This window comes from Corythoichthys intestinalis, chromosome 14, assembly GCF_030265065.1.
Source record: "Corythoichthys intestinalis isolate RoL2023-P3 chromosome 14, ASM3026506v1, whole genome shotgun sequence".
NCBI classification, from domain to species: Eukaryota; Metazoa; Chordata; class Actinopteri; order Syngnathiformes; family Syngnathidae; genus Corythoichthys; species Corythoichthys intestinalis.
Window position 1 is genome coordinate 11,970,779 of NC_080408.1, and position 18,487 is coordinate 11,989,265.

The window sequence follows — 18,487 nt, forward strand, 5'->3', positions numbered from 1 at the left end:
CAGGAGTAGGACAAATGGCACACAGAAAAATCATTATGATATAGCAGTGAGACCCTAGTCATATTGTGTGGTCGCAGATGCAGAGATGATGTTCCTCCTCCTTGCCTATTTGTTGGCAGTGCATCTTCAAGAATTTGCGGGCCCGTATTGGACAACTACACATTAAAAGGCCGTAAAATAGCCCGCATTAAACTCTTTGATGGTACAAATGTGTTTTATATTTATACCAGTGACATGTCAGCATTTCTGTTAACAGGAACCAAATCCACATTAGCTGACTTTCGCTCTGTTTCAAGTACATCCAAATCATAATAGGAGACCTATCTCCTTCAAAGCTGACCGAGTGAAAACACAGACCTTTTTACGATGGAAGTTCTTGTGAGTAAATGCTTAAATCACTGAATTCTTAATAGATATGGACGTAAAACAGTCTCGATTCTTGGTTAAAAGCAAAAAAAAACCAAACAAAAAAACGGGCAGTTAGAATTTATTTTACGTCAATATGTTGAATGTGCTGCTAGACTTTAAGCCACTGTGGCACCGCCTTATCACCGCGAAGAGCTTTTTACATTGTAAATTCTTGTGAATTAATGCTTAAATCCCTGAATTCTTTATGGGTATCATATGACCGTAAAACAGTCTCAGTTCTTACCGTAAAACAGTCTCAGTTCTTGGTTAAAAGCAAAAAAAACGGGGAATTAGCATTTATTTTACGTAAATATGTCGAATGTGCTGCCAATCTTTAAGCCAGTGTGGCGCCGCCTTATCACCACAGAGTTAGAGTTAAAGTTACGTGACGATGACAAGATGATAACGAGCTAAAAACGTGTTTTGGTAGACTAAAACAAGGAGCCTAATGCCAGTTTTTGTATGAGAAGATGAAAATGCGCAATAGTTTCCGTCTGTATGTAGCAATGTCTGGTTGTGTCACTCATGTGACGTACTGAGCCACCCCACCCACCACCACCACCACACACTCACCAGTACAGTGTCCTCGCCACTGTCAAGTCTTGCACGCACGGTAGGATTTGTTTTCTAATCTTGGCCAGAGAGAATATGCAATGTTGTTTTTGCCTTTAAATGTCTGTGCTGAGTGATAATTACACACTAAACTTGTAGCATTAGCATAGCATTCGCGTTCACATTAGCCTAATGCTAACACTGAGCGTCCTCTTAACACTCCAACAACTTTTTTTAAATGCAGCCTGTGGTGTCCACTTGGGTTTAATTAATTGAAAATAATGTACTTTTTTCCTGCTGAGTGTATTAACGCCAAGTTAGCAATAATACAAAATGGTTTCACTCACTGCCGTTTATATTGATTATTTTAAGGCAAGCCATTAATCCTTTTTGTTGTACCATATTTTAGTTATGAGGAATGATGTGTAGTAAGTGATGAACCTTACTATATAATGTTTGCATTTTACAGTGTTAGTTATAAGTTAGTAAGTTGTTGAGAGGCCTTTTGGTTATTGATAGGCTTGCTGTCCTAACCTGTCTCCCAGGTTAAGAAAGTTGTTTCATGGATCAAGACCACAACAGTCTCCTCTCCTGTAGCACCAAATATTTTTATCTGATGACAAAGCACAATACCTGTTGGGTTTATGTTTTAGTTAAGTGCTCATTGTTCAGGAAAAACATCTTCAATTATATTGACTAATTGATTGTGATTGACTCAAATTATATTTATTTGAAAAAAATTAATATTGGCACTTTATTTGAAGTCAAGACTGTTCTTGTCTTTGTTTTCTTCATTATAATAATGTTCATGTCATTATGAAAAATCTGGTGAATATACATTTTAAAAATTATATATTATTAGTTATCGATATCTGTATCAACTTTGAGGAGCAGGAAGTTATCAATATCTGTATCAGTTTTTAAAAAATGGATATCGTACACCCCTAACATACAATAAGAAAATATCACACATTGGGAATTTCTGACTGAAACTATGGCGAATTTTCATCTCATTCTCGTGTCGTCAGATGACAACTGGCATCCATCTCACTATGTTTTAGTCTACCAAGACACATTTTTAGTTCGTCATCGTGACGTAATCGTCATGATAAAATTGTTCGTTGACGAAATATTTTCGTTATCGTCATCGTTAAGGAAAACAACACTGCTTTCATCATGTTTAAGTTTAGAACTATGAAATATATGCCAATGTTTGTTGTCAAATGTTTTTTTACCCCCCCCAAATTTGACCTCAACTTGACGCTGCTCTTTGTTGCATAATGTGCTACTATTGGTTCCAGGTATGGTGAACCGGGAGGTGCTGGAACAGGTGGAGCGTGGCTACCGCATGCCGTGTCCTCAGGGCTGCCCAGAATCTCTGCATGAAATGATGCGCCATTGCTGGAAGAAGGAGCCCGACGAGAGGCCGACCTTCGAGTACATCCAGTCCTTCCTGGAGGATTACTTTACGGCTACGGAACCCCAATACCAGCCGGGGGACAACTTGTAGACTCACAAGAGCTTGGTTTGTAACCATGCAGACTGGCCATGACACTGTGATCAATACCAGAGTGGTTAGTCCTCATTTCACATTGATGGCTACACTTTCAAGATGCAATGACGATTTATACTTTTTTTTTTTCCAACCCACATTCCTCCGTTTCACAATTTTTAATGGTCATTTTATTCCGCGAAACAAATTCTTTGATATTCAAGAGTCCAGAACTTTTCTATGTGCAGTAGTTTGTTCTGAATGTGCGTAGGCTGACGAGATTTATTATTTTTTTTATATAAATATATATGTTGTGGATGGAATAGATGGGAACGGATGCAAGAATGTACAAGATGTACAGACAAAACTTGTATTTTACAAGTGTGATCAGGTGGACGAAAGAATTTTTTTTAATGCGAAAGCTTTTCGGAATAATTTCAGAGTGATTTTAAACAAACCCAAGTGCAAAACAAAAGTTTATTGGGAAAAAAAAAATGGATGAGCAGTTCCTGTGACCACCATGTTGTAATATTTCAATCTTTTTATACCTATCATTGAGATATATCAATAATTCCCAAGTGCTAAAGAGAAAAATCCCTTAATGATTAGGATGGACATCTCATGTGAGCGCCATGTCTCAACATTTCATTCTCTTTTTATTTTTTTAAATACCTATGATTGGGATATTTAATTCCCAAGTTCAGACAGAAAAAATGTTTGTTTTTATATTGATGTTGGACATTTTCTGTGACACCTTTGTTGTATTTTATGTGAAAGAGTCAACATTTCAATCTTTTTTCAAATCCTAAAAGTGAGATATTTTAATAATGTCTGAATGCAAAGATTTTTTATGTGTGTTTAGGAGGGAAATTTTCTGTGATCAGTGTTTTAGGTCTCTCAAAAACTCAATATTTCTGATATTCTGTGTGTTTTTCATTAAGACAGAATTTTTTTCCCATGTTCTGAAATCTGAATAGACATTTCCTGTGACATAATTTTTGTTTTTGGTTACCTGTCACTGTTTTTTTCCATCATTAAGTTTTAAGTTGTCACAGTGTAACTTTATTCATGCCCAAATGTGTTTGAAAAAAGTTATGTAAGATATGGGCATTTGTTTAATTTTAGTCGTATCTCTCTTAATTTTTTTGTTCATCTTGGGGTGTGGGGAACTGGGAGATTTTTTTTTTTAATATATCTCCTAAGTAAGCCTGAACGATATATCGTTTAAACATCGCCATCGCGATGTGCGCATACGCGATAGTCCCATTGCAAGGACGTGTGGTAGTTTAAAAAAAAAAAAAAAATTCCAATCCACAAACCTTTGTTCTGCTTCACTCGCTCCTACAGCCTCTCTCACCCCCTTTCCCTGCTCTCAGTCACTGCGGCACTTGCTTATTAAAGTTAACGATGGCTTTGATCTGGCCAAAGAAGCCGAGCAGCAATCTGTCAATCATCGCTTAACTTGTTAAACAGTTTCTGCAAGGAAGCGCGGGCTGGAATGAATGTGTGTGTGGGGGGGCGTTTCGATACATATCAAATAAACGCCAGAAGTGATTATGAGGAGTTTGTAATGTCACTCCAAGAGTCACAGCCATGTTAGGTAAACAGAAGCATGTAATAAAGCCAAGCATTTTTCTATTACAGTACTTTATTCTTGTTTTAAAATGATTCAGTGGGACATTTATGTTAAAAACTGATCATAATTATTACATTTGGAGTTCTTAAAAAGCATTTATTAAAATATGTATATATATATAAATTTTTTAAATCATAATTTGGGGGGAAAAAGTGAGGAAAAAACATGTCTTAATGTATCTCTTTCCAGTGCTAGATCTGAATAAATACATTGAGCAGACACACAAAAAAAAAATTGGGGTGGGGGGCGTGGGGGGTATGCGCTACTTCGCGGTGTTTCACTTATCGCGGTGGGTTTTGGTCCCTATTAACCGCAAAAAACGATGGAATAGTGTACACTGTGGTCATGATGAGTCATCCAAAGTCTTTCCAAACAGCTATTCAAGTCATCTAGGAAAAGATTTAAAAAATTTAAAAAAATCTTTTTTAATATCGCAATATAATATCGCAATATATCGCAAACCCCCAAAAAATCGCAGCAATAGTTTTTTTCCAATATCGTTCAGGCCTACTCCTAAGTGCTTTTTTTTTTTTCAATGGTATTTTTAATGCCCTAGTTCATTTTGTTTTTATTATGTTTTTAATATGTTCATGTTATTTTCAATCACGTCTAAGTGCAATTTTTTTTTTTCTTCCTCGTTTAGATTTGATACGGGCATTTCGTCTGAACGTAGATTTTTAAGTTTCTATCAAAATCTCAGACATATGTGACATGTTTTCAATGGAAGTTCACTTAACACAAATACCATACTAGCAAGGGCGTAGGTTTGCATAGGGACTGTAGGGACATGACACTACCAACTTTTCAGGATGCTCAAATTGTGCCCACCAACTTTTAAGCAGCCTTATTTGCATTATTTAAAGAGTTCAGTTTGTCTTCCCATATGTTGTAATGGTAGAATAGACCCTACCATTATTAAGTGAATTGTTTTCATTATATTCAGACTTACACTTATCCATTTTACTTGCAGACTGTACTGGTCCATTTTTTTCCCTCCCTCTAACGAATGTTTGGTTGCCTCCTTCCCGCCCCAAAAACACACATACTCATATAGCCCCAATAGATTCATGTCAACAATATGCCACCTTTTCCATATTAAATATTAGAAGTTTTTTTGTTTTTCTGTAATGCATGTAAAAAGACAATGTTGTGGAAGTGGGGGAAACACCACTAATTTTGCTACTGAAAGTCCGATCTGCATCCACGTTAGCATAACATTGCTTGCTAACTAGTGAAACTACTGCAGTCAGGCCAGCCTCCACAAGAAACAACGAAGTCAAGCTAGCCGTCCCTTATTTGGATCATTGTTTGCATTATGTGTGTTACGGTGAAATTGTTCCTACCAATGTTGAGACCAAACCTACGCCCTAGCTTATAAGGTGATTTATTGTCATAGCTAATGTAAACAGGAAGGGGTTACTTCAATTTATCATCAGTTTGTGTGTGTATGTGTGTGTTAATACCACAAAACCTCAAGAAAAACTCCACCTCTCCCCCCAAAAAACTTTTATTCCCCCATAACTATGCTGTAATTTTCAGTGATGCATGATGGGAAAATAGTGTACGAAAAAGCCAGCGGTTCTGAAAAGATGTGAACTTTTTATTGTTTTGAACAAATTTGTTTTGCTGTGGAGAACCCAAAATGTGATTGTTCCTAAATGTAGGACTGAAACCAGTGGGGAGAAAAATGTAAACTAATGCGGGGGTTTTGTACAGGAAAAAAAATAAAAGCTATACCGGAAACGTTAAATGCTGAAAGTTTCTACTGTAAATCTAATGTCTAGCTATTGTGAAAATTGCATTTTGCATGATATTCTGTCAACTAGGCATGTGCCAGTTACCAGTTTTAAGGTTTACCGTGGTATTAAAACGTCACGGTTTCAAAACTACTAAAATTTTCCGTCATACCATAGTACGGTATAAGCTATTTTTTAATGTCCCAAAAATGCAGCGAGAATTGGCTTGGAGTGGCAGCACTCACCCCGCCGGTTGTTGCTTTGTCCTTTGTGCCAGTGACACTGCTGTCGCTGTCAAAACTACACCTGAGCTTTTTCAAAACCCCCTCAAAAAAGTCTGGAATGGGAGTATTTCGGCTACTAAAAAGAAACGCGGCCGCAGCTTAGAGGAGGAAGTACAGCCGATGTGCAGGCAACACCTCCAACATGATTTAACATTTACGTGACCATCATCCGTCACTTTACACAAAGACTAAGGTAAGTAGACGCTTTCATGAACGTTTGCCACCAGCTACAAGAGTTAACTCGAGCGTGTTTTGTGTGTCAAACAATGTTAAACACTATAACGTAAGCTTGTTAACGTGGCTAGTTAGCATGCCAAGGCAGCTAACTAGTTTTCTCTCTATTAGCGTGCTTTGGTAAAGTCTTACGCCATTGTGGGTTTAGTTCTATTTATTTCAATTTTATTTAAAGTGTAAAATATTTGTTATTTTTTTACTTTAACATTATATTCATGTCGATGTTCCAATTTGCAAATATGCTTTGAAAAATAAAAATCCTGTTGAATGAGGGGAAAATTTTAACCCATACATCTCAAAATAATATATTTTAGAGCTATAATTGCAATCCCGTGAAACCGCGGTATTTTTGCTTAAAGTTATCATACCGTTAAAATTTTATACCGGCACATGCCTACTATCAACATTTTAAAATTAAGGTCTGCAACTACATGGTGTTCTTCTTTTGGGTGTTGCTCACTCATCCTCTTCGTACCTGTAAAGTAACGTGTAAAAAAAAAAACATTACAAACTACGTTAAATTGCCACTAAATACCTATGCGTCATTATATTTACCTAACCATCCCCTTGTACTTATCAAGGGCTTCCTGGGCCACAAACTGTATGAAGGCTGGGTCCTGCAGCTGCAGTTCCCCCGGCACGGAGAAGATAAAAGGAGGGGAGTCGAGGATGTTCACCTCCACTTGGGTCTCTCTTGCTGACATGTTCTGGTCTTGGCTCTTTGGCGCCACCTGCAGAGCAAAGGAAGAAACGACTACTGTATATGTTTAAACTGCAGCACAGGTATATCGAGTACAGTATTGATTAGAATGCCTAGATAATAAAATTTAAATATATAAAATATATATGATATATATATATATATATATATATATATTTTTTTTTTTTTTTTATGTAAATGGTGTTTCTTTGCCCAACCCTTTGACCAACGGCGTAGGTTTGCATGGGGACGGTAGGGACATGACACTGGCAACTTGTCAGAATGCTTAAATTCTCCCCACCAACTTTGAAGCAACCCTATTTGGATTATATAATGAGTTCAGTTATATTTATATTGTCTTCACCATATGTTGTAAGGATAGCATTGACCCTACCATTATTAATGGAATTCCATGTTAAGACTTACAGCTATCCCTATTCCCTTGCTGAATGTGTGGTCCATTTTCCCCTCAAACGCACGTTTGATTGGCTGATGACTTGACCCCGCCTCCCCACCACACAGAAACACACTCACACAGCCGCGATACTGTAGATTCATGTCGACAACATGCTGCCTCCTCCACCTCCTTAAAAGAGGAGGGATAGTAGTTTGGTTTTTTTTCGGCCAGCAGCAGCCACTGTAAGTAATGTAAAAAGACAATGTTGTGTTATGCTGGGAGAAACACCACAAATTATGCTACTGAAAGTCCGACCTGCATCAGAGTTTCCATAAAACTATAAACTGTGTAAACTTGCAAACCTGCAAAACTATTACGATCAAGCCAGCCTCCACAAAGAACAACAAAGTCAAGCTAGCTGTTCCTCATATGGATCATTGTTTGCATTATGTGCATTATGGCAATGCACTTCAAAATGTTTCTTTGGTAGTTTTTAAAACAAAGGTTTGAATCAAACGTTGTATCGCCATAACCAATACAAATGAAAGTTAGTATAAGTCAATACAGATATATTTTGCATCGATCATTTAGCCTATCAATTAATTAGGTTCATATTCGTGACAAATGTGGCCCAGACCCTCGTTCAGCAATGTGTTTGGTCTTATCAATCCCTAGCAAAAAGTGTACAAGCAGGTGATGCTGTTATATCATCCCTACCAATGTTGAGACCAAAACTACGCGGCTACGCCCGACTGTCACCTTTCAAATATCAAAATTACCAAAATTTTCACGCGATGCAAGGAATTTTTCGAATGATACCCCAAAATTTTCCGTTCGCCCGTAAAAACTGGGTTTGGAAAAAAAATCAAAATGTATCTGGTCCTACAATTTTTGACCAAATCGCATTATTTACACATAAAAAATTCTAGGACGGTAAAGGGCATAAAAGTTGTGTACAGAATTTGCCAAAAACTTATGATTCCCCCAAAATTCGCTCATTAATTTCTAATGGAACGCCACTGACCGCCATGTACGTCATTTCATTCATAATAGCAAACATTTCCCCTTCATGATCAATGGCAGGTAAACATAGGTGGTCGTGATTTTTGCTCATGCTAAGCGCTTGGAAAGGCTGGTGAACTCGCATGTGAGGAAGTGGCTCAGACTTCCGAAGTGCCTCAGCAGCATTGGACTCTACAGTGACGGAGCCCTGTCACTGCCTATCTCGAGCTTGGTTGAAGAGTTCAAGTGTGCCAAAGTGAGGCTGGAGATGTCCCTCACTGATTCCCAGGACCCCGTAGTGAGAGGTGCCCCCCCGACCTTGACAACGGGGAGGAAGTGGACCCCTGCCACCACTGTCCTTCAGGCCAAATCTGCTCTCCTCCATCGTGATGTAGTGGGCCATGTCCAGCAAGGCAGAGGAGGTTTTGGCCTTGGAACTCCAACTCCTCTCTGGCAAAAGGCATCAGCAACTGATCGACGAACCGTGGTTGTAGCGGAGGTGCGCCGACAGGAAGAAGCAACTAGACTGTCCAAAGCGGTAACACAAGCCAAACAGGGCCGCTGGACGAGGTGGGAGGGAGTCGAGAAGAGGAAGCTCTCATGGAGTGAACTCTGGGGCATGGAATCCAACAGGCTGAGTTTCATCATTCGAGCAACATATGATGTGCTACCATCTCCCGTAAACCTACAGCAGTGGTTTGGAAAGCACCCAGCATGCCCCCTGTGTGCGACCCCAGCAACACTCAAGCACATCATGGTGGGCTGCAAAACTAGCCTCACTCAAGGCAGATATACATGGAGACACAACCAGGTCCTCAGATGTCTAGCTGATAAACTTGAGCGCAAGAGGGTTTCCATCAATACCCAACCTATGAACCAGCACGCTTACCAACACCCACCATCGTTTATTCGGGAGGGGGAAAAGCAGAGGTCAAGGCCCGCACACCCTGACCTGGGCCCCCTGAAGGCAGCCAGGGACTGGCAGATGCAGGTCGACCTAGATCGGAGGCTCATCTTCCCCCCGGAGATCGCAACGACCACCCTACGCCCAGACCTCGTCCTATGGTCCAATACATCCAAGCTCGCCTACATAATTGAGCTAAAAGTTCCTTGGGAGGATGCTGTCGAAGAAGCGTATGAACGCAAAAAGCTGCGGTACTCCGACCTAGCGGCTGCAGCAGAGGACAGAGGCTGGAAGGCAAGGGTGCGCCCACTGAAGGTGGGGTGTAGGGGTTTTGTGGCCAGCTCAACAGCAAAGCTCCTTAGGGAAATTGGAGTCAGGACACAGGCCCACAGACAGGCCATTAAAGAGCTGGCCAACACTGCCGAGAGGGCAAGCCACTGGCTGTGGCTGAAGAGGAGCGACACCATCTGGGCCGCTAGGGCAAATGCTTAGCCCTGAGACACACACCCAGGAGTGATCAACCTGTGGTGGGCCAGCCTCAGCTGAGGGCATCTTGTGATAAGTGGCCGAAACGCCCCGTGATCTGAGGATACAACTGATGATGTGTCTCAGTGGCTGAGCAGAGCCTTAAAGCAGCAGCTCCTAGTCCATCCAGGTATGCGGTCAGGCGCAAGCTTGGCTCAGGGAGGAGGACACCCCTGCCATGCATAGTCCTGGGGATTGTTACACCGAGTCCTTCTATCGAATGACCGCTTACCATTACAGCCCATTGATATTAAACTGGCCCCCAAGTGGATGCCATTGACAGCTATGCAACAGGACGTGTCCCCGAAATATCCCCAAATCAACAGGAAGTGACCCCTTATCAACATCATTGTGAAAATGTTCAATACCCTGGTTTTAGTTCAAGGTTTGGGCTAGATAACAGTAACAACTCTTTGGTTTCTTAAATGGACTCTAACGACACCTCATGGGGGAGTCTGCTTCCTTATTTTTGTATGTATTTATTTTAATATATGCAAGAATCTTCAATGAAGCAGATATTCCACAAGAACTTTTCGTTTCCTCTGTCCAGCTTACCCTGGTGAGGCGGAAAAGGTTTCTTGTGTCAGCCCGCGCCACCCATCCGAACTCGGCTGCCATGTTGCCCAGCCAGCCCAGCGTCTCGTCGGTGTGGCGCCGCACGATGGACAGGACCTCGTCGTACTGTTCCTGGGAGATGCCCAGCAACTGCGAGGCCTGCTCCAGCTCCACATGTAGCTCCCTCACGCTGGGACATTCTAAGTAAGAGAGTGGAACACTTTGAGGATGGGATATGGATATTGGAAGATGAGGTGGGAATGTGAATTGGCGGTATTACCTGTCAACAAAGACCCCTGGCAGGCCTCACACTGGCTCTGCAGCTGCCAGCACTCCGACGATTGTTTCCGCAGTTCCCGGCACAGCAGCCTGTTACGGAGGAGGCGTGGGAATAGTTTCTCTGCAAACAGACACAAAGGTGGATTTGATATTGCAGCCGTCTTACTATTGTCTTTTAAAAATCTGTATGTGTATCGAGTAGAGCTGTGCACGAATCGGTTGTGATTCAAATAGACCAAAATTCATGGGATGTTTGTTTGTGTGAGCCGCCTTCCAAAAACACACTTTGACTTGTCTACGTTGTTATGAAAAATCTAGCCAGCGCTACATCCATCTTCTGCCACTTATCCGGTCGCTGTCAGGTCGTAGGGGCTGCAGCTTCAGCAAGAAAGCCCAGAAGTCCTTTTCCCCAACCACTTCGTCCAACACTTTCCGAGGGATCTGGTCCGTTCCTTGGCTAGCTGTGAGACATAGTTAGTCTCTGCAGTGTTTCCGGGGTCCTCCCCAGAGCCTCCTCCCAGAGGGACATGCCTAGAACACCTCACCAATGAAAGTTCCAGAGAGAGTCCTGATAAGATGCCTGAGCCACCTCATCAGTCTCCTTTCAGTGTATAGGCACAGTTCTGACTGCAACTCTGACTCTCAGATGACTGAGTTTCTCACGATTTTTCTAAGCCCAGACACCCTGATGAATTTCAAGGCCATTTCATCATGATAACAGGAACAGTGAATGTATTTAGTGTTCGGTTCCACTGACCCCTCACCTCTCTTTCTGTCATCTGGCTGCGGTCCTTGGAGGCCATCAAACGCCTGGGTTACCACTGCCCCAAACTCCTCCACCACGCTACGGCCAAAGTCAAAGAAGGACTCTAGCACCTCCTCAAGGCCCACGCCCTGCAGGAAGCCCGAGTCACGGGCAGGGTCATCTGGATCCTGGGTAGCGCTCGCCATCGGGGGTCCGCTCAAGAGTGCCCTGCGGACCGCCTGATCCAATCCATCGCTCATTCTGGAAGCCAGGGCTGCACTGCTGTTCACCAGTGTTTCCACTTTGCGGCTCAGGCGAGTGAAGGCATCCTGGATGCGGACCACCTCCGAGTCAGAGTCATCTGGGTTTTGGTTCAACTGACCGTCATCCATTTCTGCTATCGGTTCACTGAAGCTTAAGCGTCTTGACACACGGCGGAAGAAGTTTTCAACCTGAATGGGAGAAGAAAAGCTGAAGTTTGAGGGCCCCAAAGACATCTAGGGATTTTACAGTATAGAATACACTATACGAAAGTCTGATAAAATTCCTGTCTACTGTTAAAAAAATGAGAAAACAACTCCAAACACAGCAGAAGAGTTGGTCCTACTTTCGTCTGGAAGGTAGCGAAGCCTCTGCGGCAGGTGTTGGTGAAAAAGGTTTTACATGCGTCCTCCAAACAAGGTCGGCACTCGTCCCATTCCGACTGCAAGGAGACCCTGCACTGCGCCTCGGCTTCCTGCAGCTTCTCTGTTACGTCCTGCGTTAACTGTGCCGCGCCCTGGTAGACAAAAGGAAAAATAACATGGTTTCAAAAATAATATGAAACAATATTTACAAACCATTACTTTTGTCTAAATTAAGCTCCTCAACTTAGTTTCTCATGTGTTCCTCGGCACAAGAATAGCAGCAATTCACTTAATTTATCAAATGAATAATGTCTCTTGTCGAAATGTAGCTCCTTACTTCAGTAAAGCACCACAATTTCCCCAAACACCAAAAAAATATATTTGTTCTTCTCTCAATGCTATCAGAATGCTTCAAAATCCATCCATTCATCTATCCATCATCGACCACTTAATTTGTGGTCGGGTCACGGGGGCAGCAGCTTTAGCAGCGAAGCCCAGACTTCCGTCTTCCCAGCCACTTCAACCAGCTCCTCCGGCGGGATCCCAAGGCATTCCCAGGCCAAGAGAGACAGTCTCTCCAGCGTGTCCTGGGTCATCTCAGGGGCCTCCCACCAGTGGGACATGCCCGGAACACCTCCTAGGGAGGCGTCCAGGAGGCATCCGAACCAGATGCCTGAGCCACATCAACTGGTTCCTCTCAGCGTGGAGGAGAGGCAGCTCGATACCAAGTCCCTCCCGGATGACCGAGTTTCTCACCCTATCTCAGGGGTCTGCAAGTCTGGTCCTCGAGATCCACTGTCCAGCTTGTTTTCCATGTCTGCCTCCTTTAACACACCTGAATCAAATAATTAGAATCGTTATCAGGCTCCTGCAGAGCTTGCTGATGAGCTAATCATTTGATCCAGGTGTGTTAAAGGATGGAGACATGGAAAACAAGCTGTTTTCGAGGACCGGACTTGTAGACCCCTGCCCTATCTCTAAGGGAGAGCTCAGCCACCCTGCAGATGAAACTCATTTCGGCTGCTTGTATCCGGGAGCCACAGCTCGGCGAAAAATTAGACACGGAAGTCGTGGTATTTTTCTCCCTTTTTACTCTGCTTACCGCCAACAACTCCGCCCCCAAAGAAAAAGAGGCAACGATATAGACCCCAATCACCAACGTCACACAATGATGTTAATTGTGGTTGTCAGCCCAAAATCTTCTAAATATATATTAAATGCATCTTACCAGATATAAAATGACTACTACATAGTCTGTGGTGATCGTTTGGTGCCCAGATTTCTTGTCGAATTACAGCAGTCCATCTCGCTCTCATCTTCGGGTCTCTCAGAATACGGTAGAACTTCAAAGTCTCTCCGTCTATCTTCTCTGTTACAGCAACCAACCGCCACACACGCCTTCACCATTTTGATTATTAATATTAACGAGCAGAAAAACACGCCGTAATAGGAGGCATGTACGTAGCGGTAATGTGTAAACATGACAAGCTGACACACAATATGGCGGCTCCAGTCAGGGGGGCGGAGTTGTGACGTCATGTGACGCTGGCACACCGGGTGCACCAATAAGAACCACGCGTGGATGTGTCAATCACGGTGCCGCCGCCAGACCCCGGTGACGCTACAATATTCTGACAGAAGAGCCAACGACGTCATGCATTAAGAGAGACAATAGCTAATTAATATGCTAACTCGCCGCCCTGTGGTCTGGGGTGTGAATTGCAACCTGTCAAAATGACGGACAGACTTCAGTTTTTTCCGTCACCGTTTTTAAAAAACGGTCAACGACGGAAAATATCCGGTTAACGCGACCCCTGCTGGGGACAACACTGAAGTGGTGCTTTGTAATCTGTTCGCTTGTGTGAAAAAACTACATTTCCTCACGCCATGAGACGCCACTTCCTGCCGAGAGCCCCAAGCTGTGTTCTTACTGTTAGCTCCATGTGTTAATAAAGAAACAAAGTTGTCAGCACGTTGTGTGTTCGATACATTTGTAAACAAAAAGCTCATAACAAGACACTATGCACGATCCGTTTAAGCGACGCTGGAGTAGTAGGAGGCGAGGAGGAGATCAGCGAGAAGCAAAACTTCGCGGTCGAATGTGGCGGCAGTCCGCTATTATTTTGTTTTCTTATTGTTGCCACAATAAAGTGGAGAAAGCCATCAACGACTCATCTCCTTCTTTCCCCCCAACATTTTTATATTATTATTTTATATGCACGAGAGCTGCGGATCTGCCAAAATGAACATGAAGTCTGATTGTTATTTTTTTTAACAATGTCATCAGATAGACAAAAACATAAAATTATGTGCAAATGCATGCATCTTCAAATCATGAAAATAATAACAGCCTATATCTTACCAATCTTGTAATCTCGATGGGTCTTGTATCCATTCCATGTCAGGTAGTCTAGGCACATCCTGATTAGCGTCTGCCTAATACATGTTATGTCCAACATAAAATTCCAAGCTCCTCTTCTTCCTCCAGCTCTTCAAAAACATGGATCTCCTCCCTTGCGCTCGATCTATCGCTTATATCGCTGTTTGAATCATTGTTTGAAGGGCTTTGTATGGCGGCCGTATGTATGGAGCCGCCATCGCTGTTCCCTGTGTGACGCATCACTTCCGGGTTCGTCCCTGTTCAGGTTCGAACTTCGGAAACGCGATTATTTTGTCAAATATACAACATATAAATTATTTTTTCATGCTTTATTTGTTGGACATTGTTTAATTACTTTAATTGTGACCCTATTTGGCATGTTATGAAATTGCTTCACATTTCTGCTTTAAGGACCATGGTCTCGAATTTGGAGGTGCTTATCTTCATCCTGACCGCTTCACACTCAGCTGCAAACCGCTCCAGTGAGAATTGGAGGTCACGGCTTGATGAAATCAAGAGCACCATATCATCTGCAAAAAGCTGAGATGCAATGCTGAGGTCACCAAACCGGACCCCCTCAACGATTCGACTGCGCCTCGAAAATTTGTCCATAAAAATTATGAACAGAATCGATGACAAAGGGCAGCCTTCGCGGAGCTCAACTCTCACTAGGAGCGATATTTCATAGTCATTCATTCATTCATTTGCTCACAGAAGTTACAAGTAACATGTATCCAACTGCTGCCATTCACGAAACAAAGTTCTTGCTTTCTGTTCAACTAAACTTCATTTCAGCATGTTAGATTTTTGGAAAGTAAAAATGTGTCTCAGTAAAGACTTCTGAAGCTGACCTTTTTCTTTTCGCCGCTGTGCAGCAGAGACTTGATGAGGTGCTCATGCTTGCGCTGGTTCTTCCACAGCACATCCTTCATCTGGCCTACACCATACAAGGCGCGCTTCACCTCCTCGCCCACCGCTTTCTCTCCAGCCTCTGACAACTCTGACAAGGAGCACGAGAAATCCCATTAAAACTCCATTTGTGGGTGAGTGAGGGTGTGCCCCCTTGATCCGGCAGCTCGTTATAATGACTTTTTATGCATTTGAATAATAGGGTCTCCTGGTTGTAAAACTGCAAAACCAAATCAATGGGCATGAGTAAGTTTTGCGAGCAGAGCACGTATTAAGTGTCAAAAGTCACCTTTTAGAGCGTCCTCTGACGGATTTGTGTTGTCCGAGGCACCGCTGATAATCGTGACCAGTGATGTCAGGAAAAGCAGAGTGAGCACGACCTTCATCTCGTTGCTTTTGGTCTCAGATGTGGAAGCAGCAAAAAGAAGTACCGGTAGTAGTTTTAAAATGCAACATCATTATACAGGTATTGCAGTTACAGTATTTTAATCAAGGGATTAAGGCAGGGGTCTCCAAACTTTTTCCTGTGTGGGCCACATAACTTTTCCCTTCTCTGATGAGGGGCCGGGTCAGTTTGTAACAGAAAAAGTGAGACGATTGCAGGAGTGCCTAAATGTATTGTTTTTCAGAAAGCCACAATCAAACCTTTCTGGATTGTTCACGGAACAAAAATAAATAAAATGATAATAATAATATAATATGATATAATATAATTAGGGCTGTCAAACGATTAAAACACAATGCTCATTCATGGTGCTGAAACTCATAAAATCAGTCACCCCCAAGCGCCAGCAGAGGGCGGAAAAACACAAAAAACACAAGTAACAAGTGGACTGGACACTGTGCTGTCATTTTAATCTGTTTGAGCGGGGCATGTGCGTTAAATCCGTTAAATATTTTAACGTGATTAATTTAAAAAAAAATTAATTACCAGCCATTAACGTGATAATTTTGACAGCCCTAAATATAATATAATATAATATAATATAATAAAATTAGGGCTGTCAAACGATTAAAATTTTAATAGCGTTATTACAGCTTAAAAATTAATTAATCGTAATTAATCGCAATTCAAACCGTCTATAAAATATGCCATATTTTTCTGTAAATTATTGTTGGAATGGAAAGATAAGATACAAGATGGATATATACATTCAACATACGGTACATAAGTACTGTATTTAGTTTATTATAACAATAAATCAACATGATGGCATTAACATTATTAACATTCAGTTAAAGCGATCCATGGATAGAAAGAATTGTAGTTCTTAAAAGATAAATGTAAGTACAAGTTATAGAAATTTTATATTAAAATCCCTCTTAATGTTTTCGTTTTAATAGAATTTGTAAAATTTTCAATCAAAAATAAACTAGTAGCTCGCCATTGTTGATGTCAATAATTACACAATGCTCATTCATAGTGCTGAAACCCACAGCCGCACCCAAGCGCCAGCAGAGGGCGACAAAACACCCAAAAACACAAGTAACAAATGCATATACACTATTCTGTCATTTTAATCTGTTTGAGCGGGGCATGTGTGTTAATTGCATCAAATATTTTAACGGGATTAATTTTAATAATTAATTAGCGCCCGTTAACGCGATCATTTAAATAAAAACACATTTTAGCTTATGTTGGTCTTGACAGGGACCTGCTGGATTCAGCCATGTTAAATGAATTATGTCATATTCACTTTTGCCACTAGAGGGCAGTGTATCCACCCAAATCAATACAACTACATGCAAACACTTTAAAAACAAACCATTATAATGCCACTCTAATTGAACGAATACTCAAAGGAGCAAAATTCAATTCGAAGCTTTATCCTAATCGAATTACTCGAGTTAATCGATTAATCGTTGCACCGCTACTCTGTTTGTACCATGCGACTTTTATAACAAAACTGCTTATTTATGGATTTTTAAAATTGAAATGAAGAACCACACAATTCACATTATCACAATTATCGGTAGTTGTGAATTTGAACTTTTGTCACTATTTTACTGATAACGATTTCTTTATTTGAATGATTAAATATTACAGCAACAAAAAAACTTTCATGAGTTATAATTCTATTTCAAAGCATTTCTAAAACAAGCAATCAGAATTTTTTTTTTTTAATTTTTTTTTAAAGATTTGCTTTTATGTATAGGCTATTGTTTTACAGCTTGGGTAAATTTGCTGCATAAGTAGTGCAACAAAAAATGCATTGTACTAAACATCATGTTGACAAAGTATATCGTATATTCTATTCAATTCAATCATTATTAGTACTTTCTTCGATTACACGTCAATAAATCTATTTATGTTATGATTCACGATATGTTCTTAGTAATCTACCACACACAGATCTGATCTCATGCAGTAAAATGTATGCCATATTTTGTAATGCTTTGCCTTACTTTATTTAAATTTTACTTTTTTAAACTACGCAACTTCGTTATGTTGGCTCTGCATGATAAAAAATGCCGGCTTTAATTGTGAGAATTTCTAAGTAAACCATGAATCTTGAGGCCAACAAACATCTGCCCTTATGAACAAGTATGAGGATTAATATGGTAAAAAGGTGACTTACCTGCTTGAAGATGCAGCAAAAGAGCAGACAAGAAAATCAAAACACTGTATGTGGATTGTTTGCCACTTGCCAGCACATCTATTTGTGCTCTTTCCACTTGGAGCTTGATCCTATTAGCGTCTTTGCTTGATGTCCATGCCCGATAATCCTGCATTGCTACCACCCGCCACTGCTTTCTTTTCAACACCTCTCTTTCTCACAGAATCAAAGAATTGGGAAATGACAATGTGTATTTTGGATGAGTACGTGCTTGCCCACTCATCCGGGGCAAGGGCGCAGGTTTGCATACTGTAGGGACGGTAGGGACATAAAACTAGCAACTTTTCAGGATGCTCAAATTGTCCCCACCAACTTTTAAGCAACCTTATTTGCATTATATAATGACCTCAGTTATATAGACCCTACCCACCGACGTCATAAAACCACGTGCTCGCTGTATGGTTCCGCCCACTTGTCCGTCATTTTGTCTCTGTATTAGCATTGGTTTCAATTGATCGAGGAATTTAAAATGCATTTCATGGAAGACCCGGTGCTTTCTGATGCC

At 41.3% G+C, this 18,487-nt stretch overlaps 2 protein-coding genes across 4 annotated transcripts in view; one reads left to right on the top strand and one right to left on the bottom strand.

Annotated features, from left to right (window-relative positions):
• Positions 1-6,195, top strand: part of yes1 (YES proto-oncogene 1, Src family tyrosine kinase) — a 56,760-nt gene extending 50,565 nt beyond the window's left edge. Inside the window, exon 12 of the mRNA XM_057857220.1 lies at positions 2,262-6,195. Coding sequence (XP_057713203.1) covers positions 2,262-2,470 — 209 coding nt within the window. The 3' untranslated portion in view covers positions 2,471-6,195. The remainder of the gene's footprint in view (positions 1-2,261) is intronic.
• On the bottom strand, positions 5,668-18,283 carry clul1 (clusterin-like 1 (retinal)). Of its 3 annotated transcripts, none has more exons than XM_057857221.1 (9): positions 17,944-18,283; positions 15,654-15,779; positions 15,307-15,455; positions 12,057-12,227; positions 11,469-11,901; positions 10,706-10,825; positions 10,426-10,625; positions 6,898-7,073; positions 5,668-6,817 (listed from the first exon to the last, which is right to left on the bottom strand). In XM_057857221.1, exons 1-9 carry the CDS (start codon positions 18,095-18,097, stop codon positions 6,799-6,801), a joined length of 1,548 nt encoding a protein of 515 aa, XP_057713204.1. In that variant the 5' UTR covers positions 18,098-18,283; the 3' UTR covers positions 5,668-6,798. The 3 variants fall into 3 exon arrangements, with proteins under 3 accessions (XP_057713204.1, XP_057713205.1, XP_057713206.1); XM_057857222.1 differs by having other exon boundaries at positions 15,654-15,765; positions 17,944-18,090; XM_057857223.1 differs by having other exon boundaries at positions 15,654-15,757; positions 17,944-18,088.
• Between the last annotated feature and the right edge of the window lie 204 nt (positions 18,284-18,487).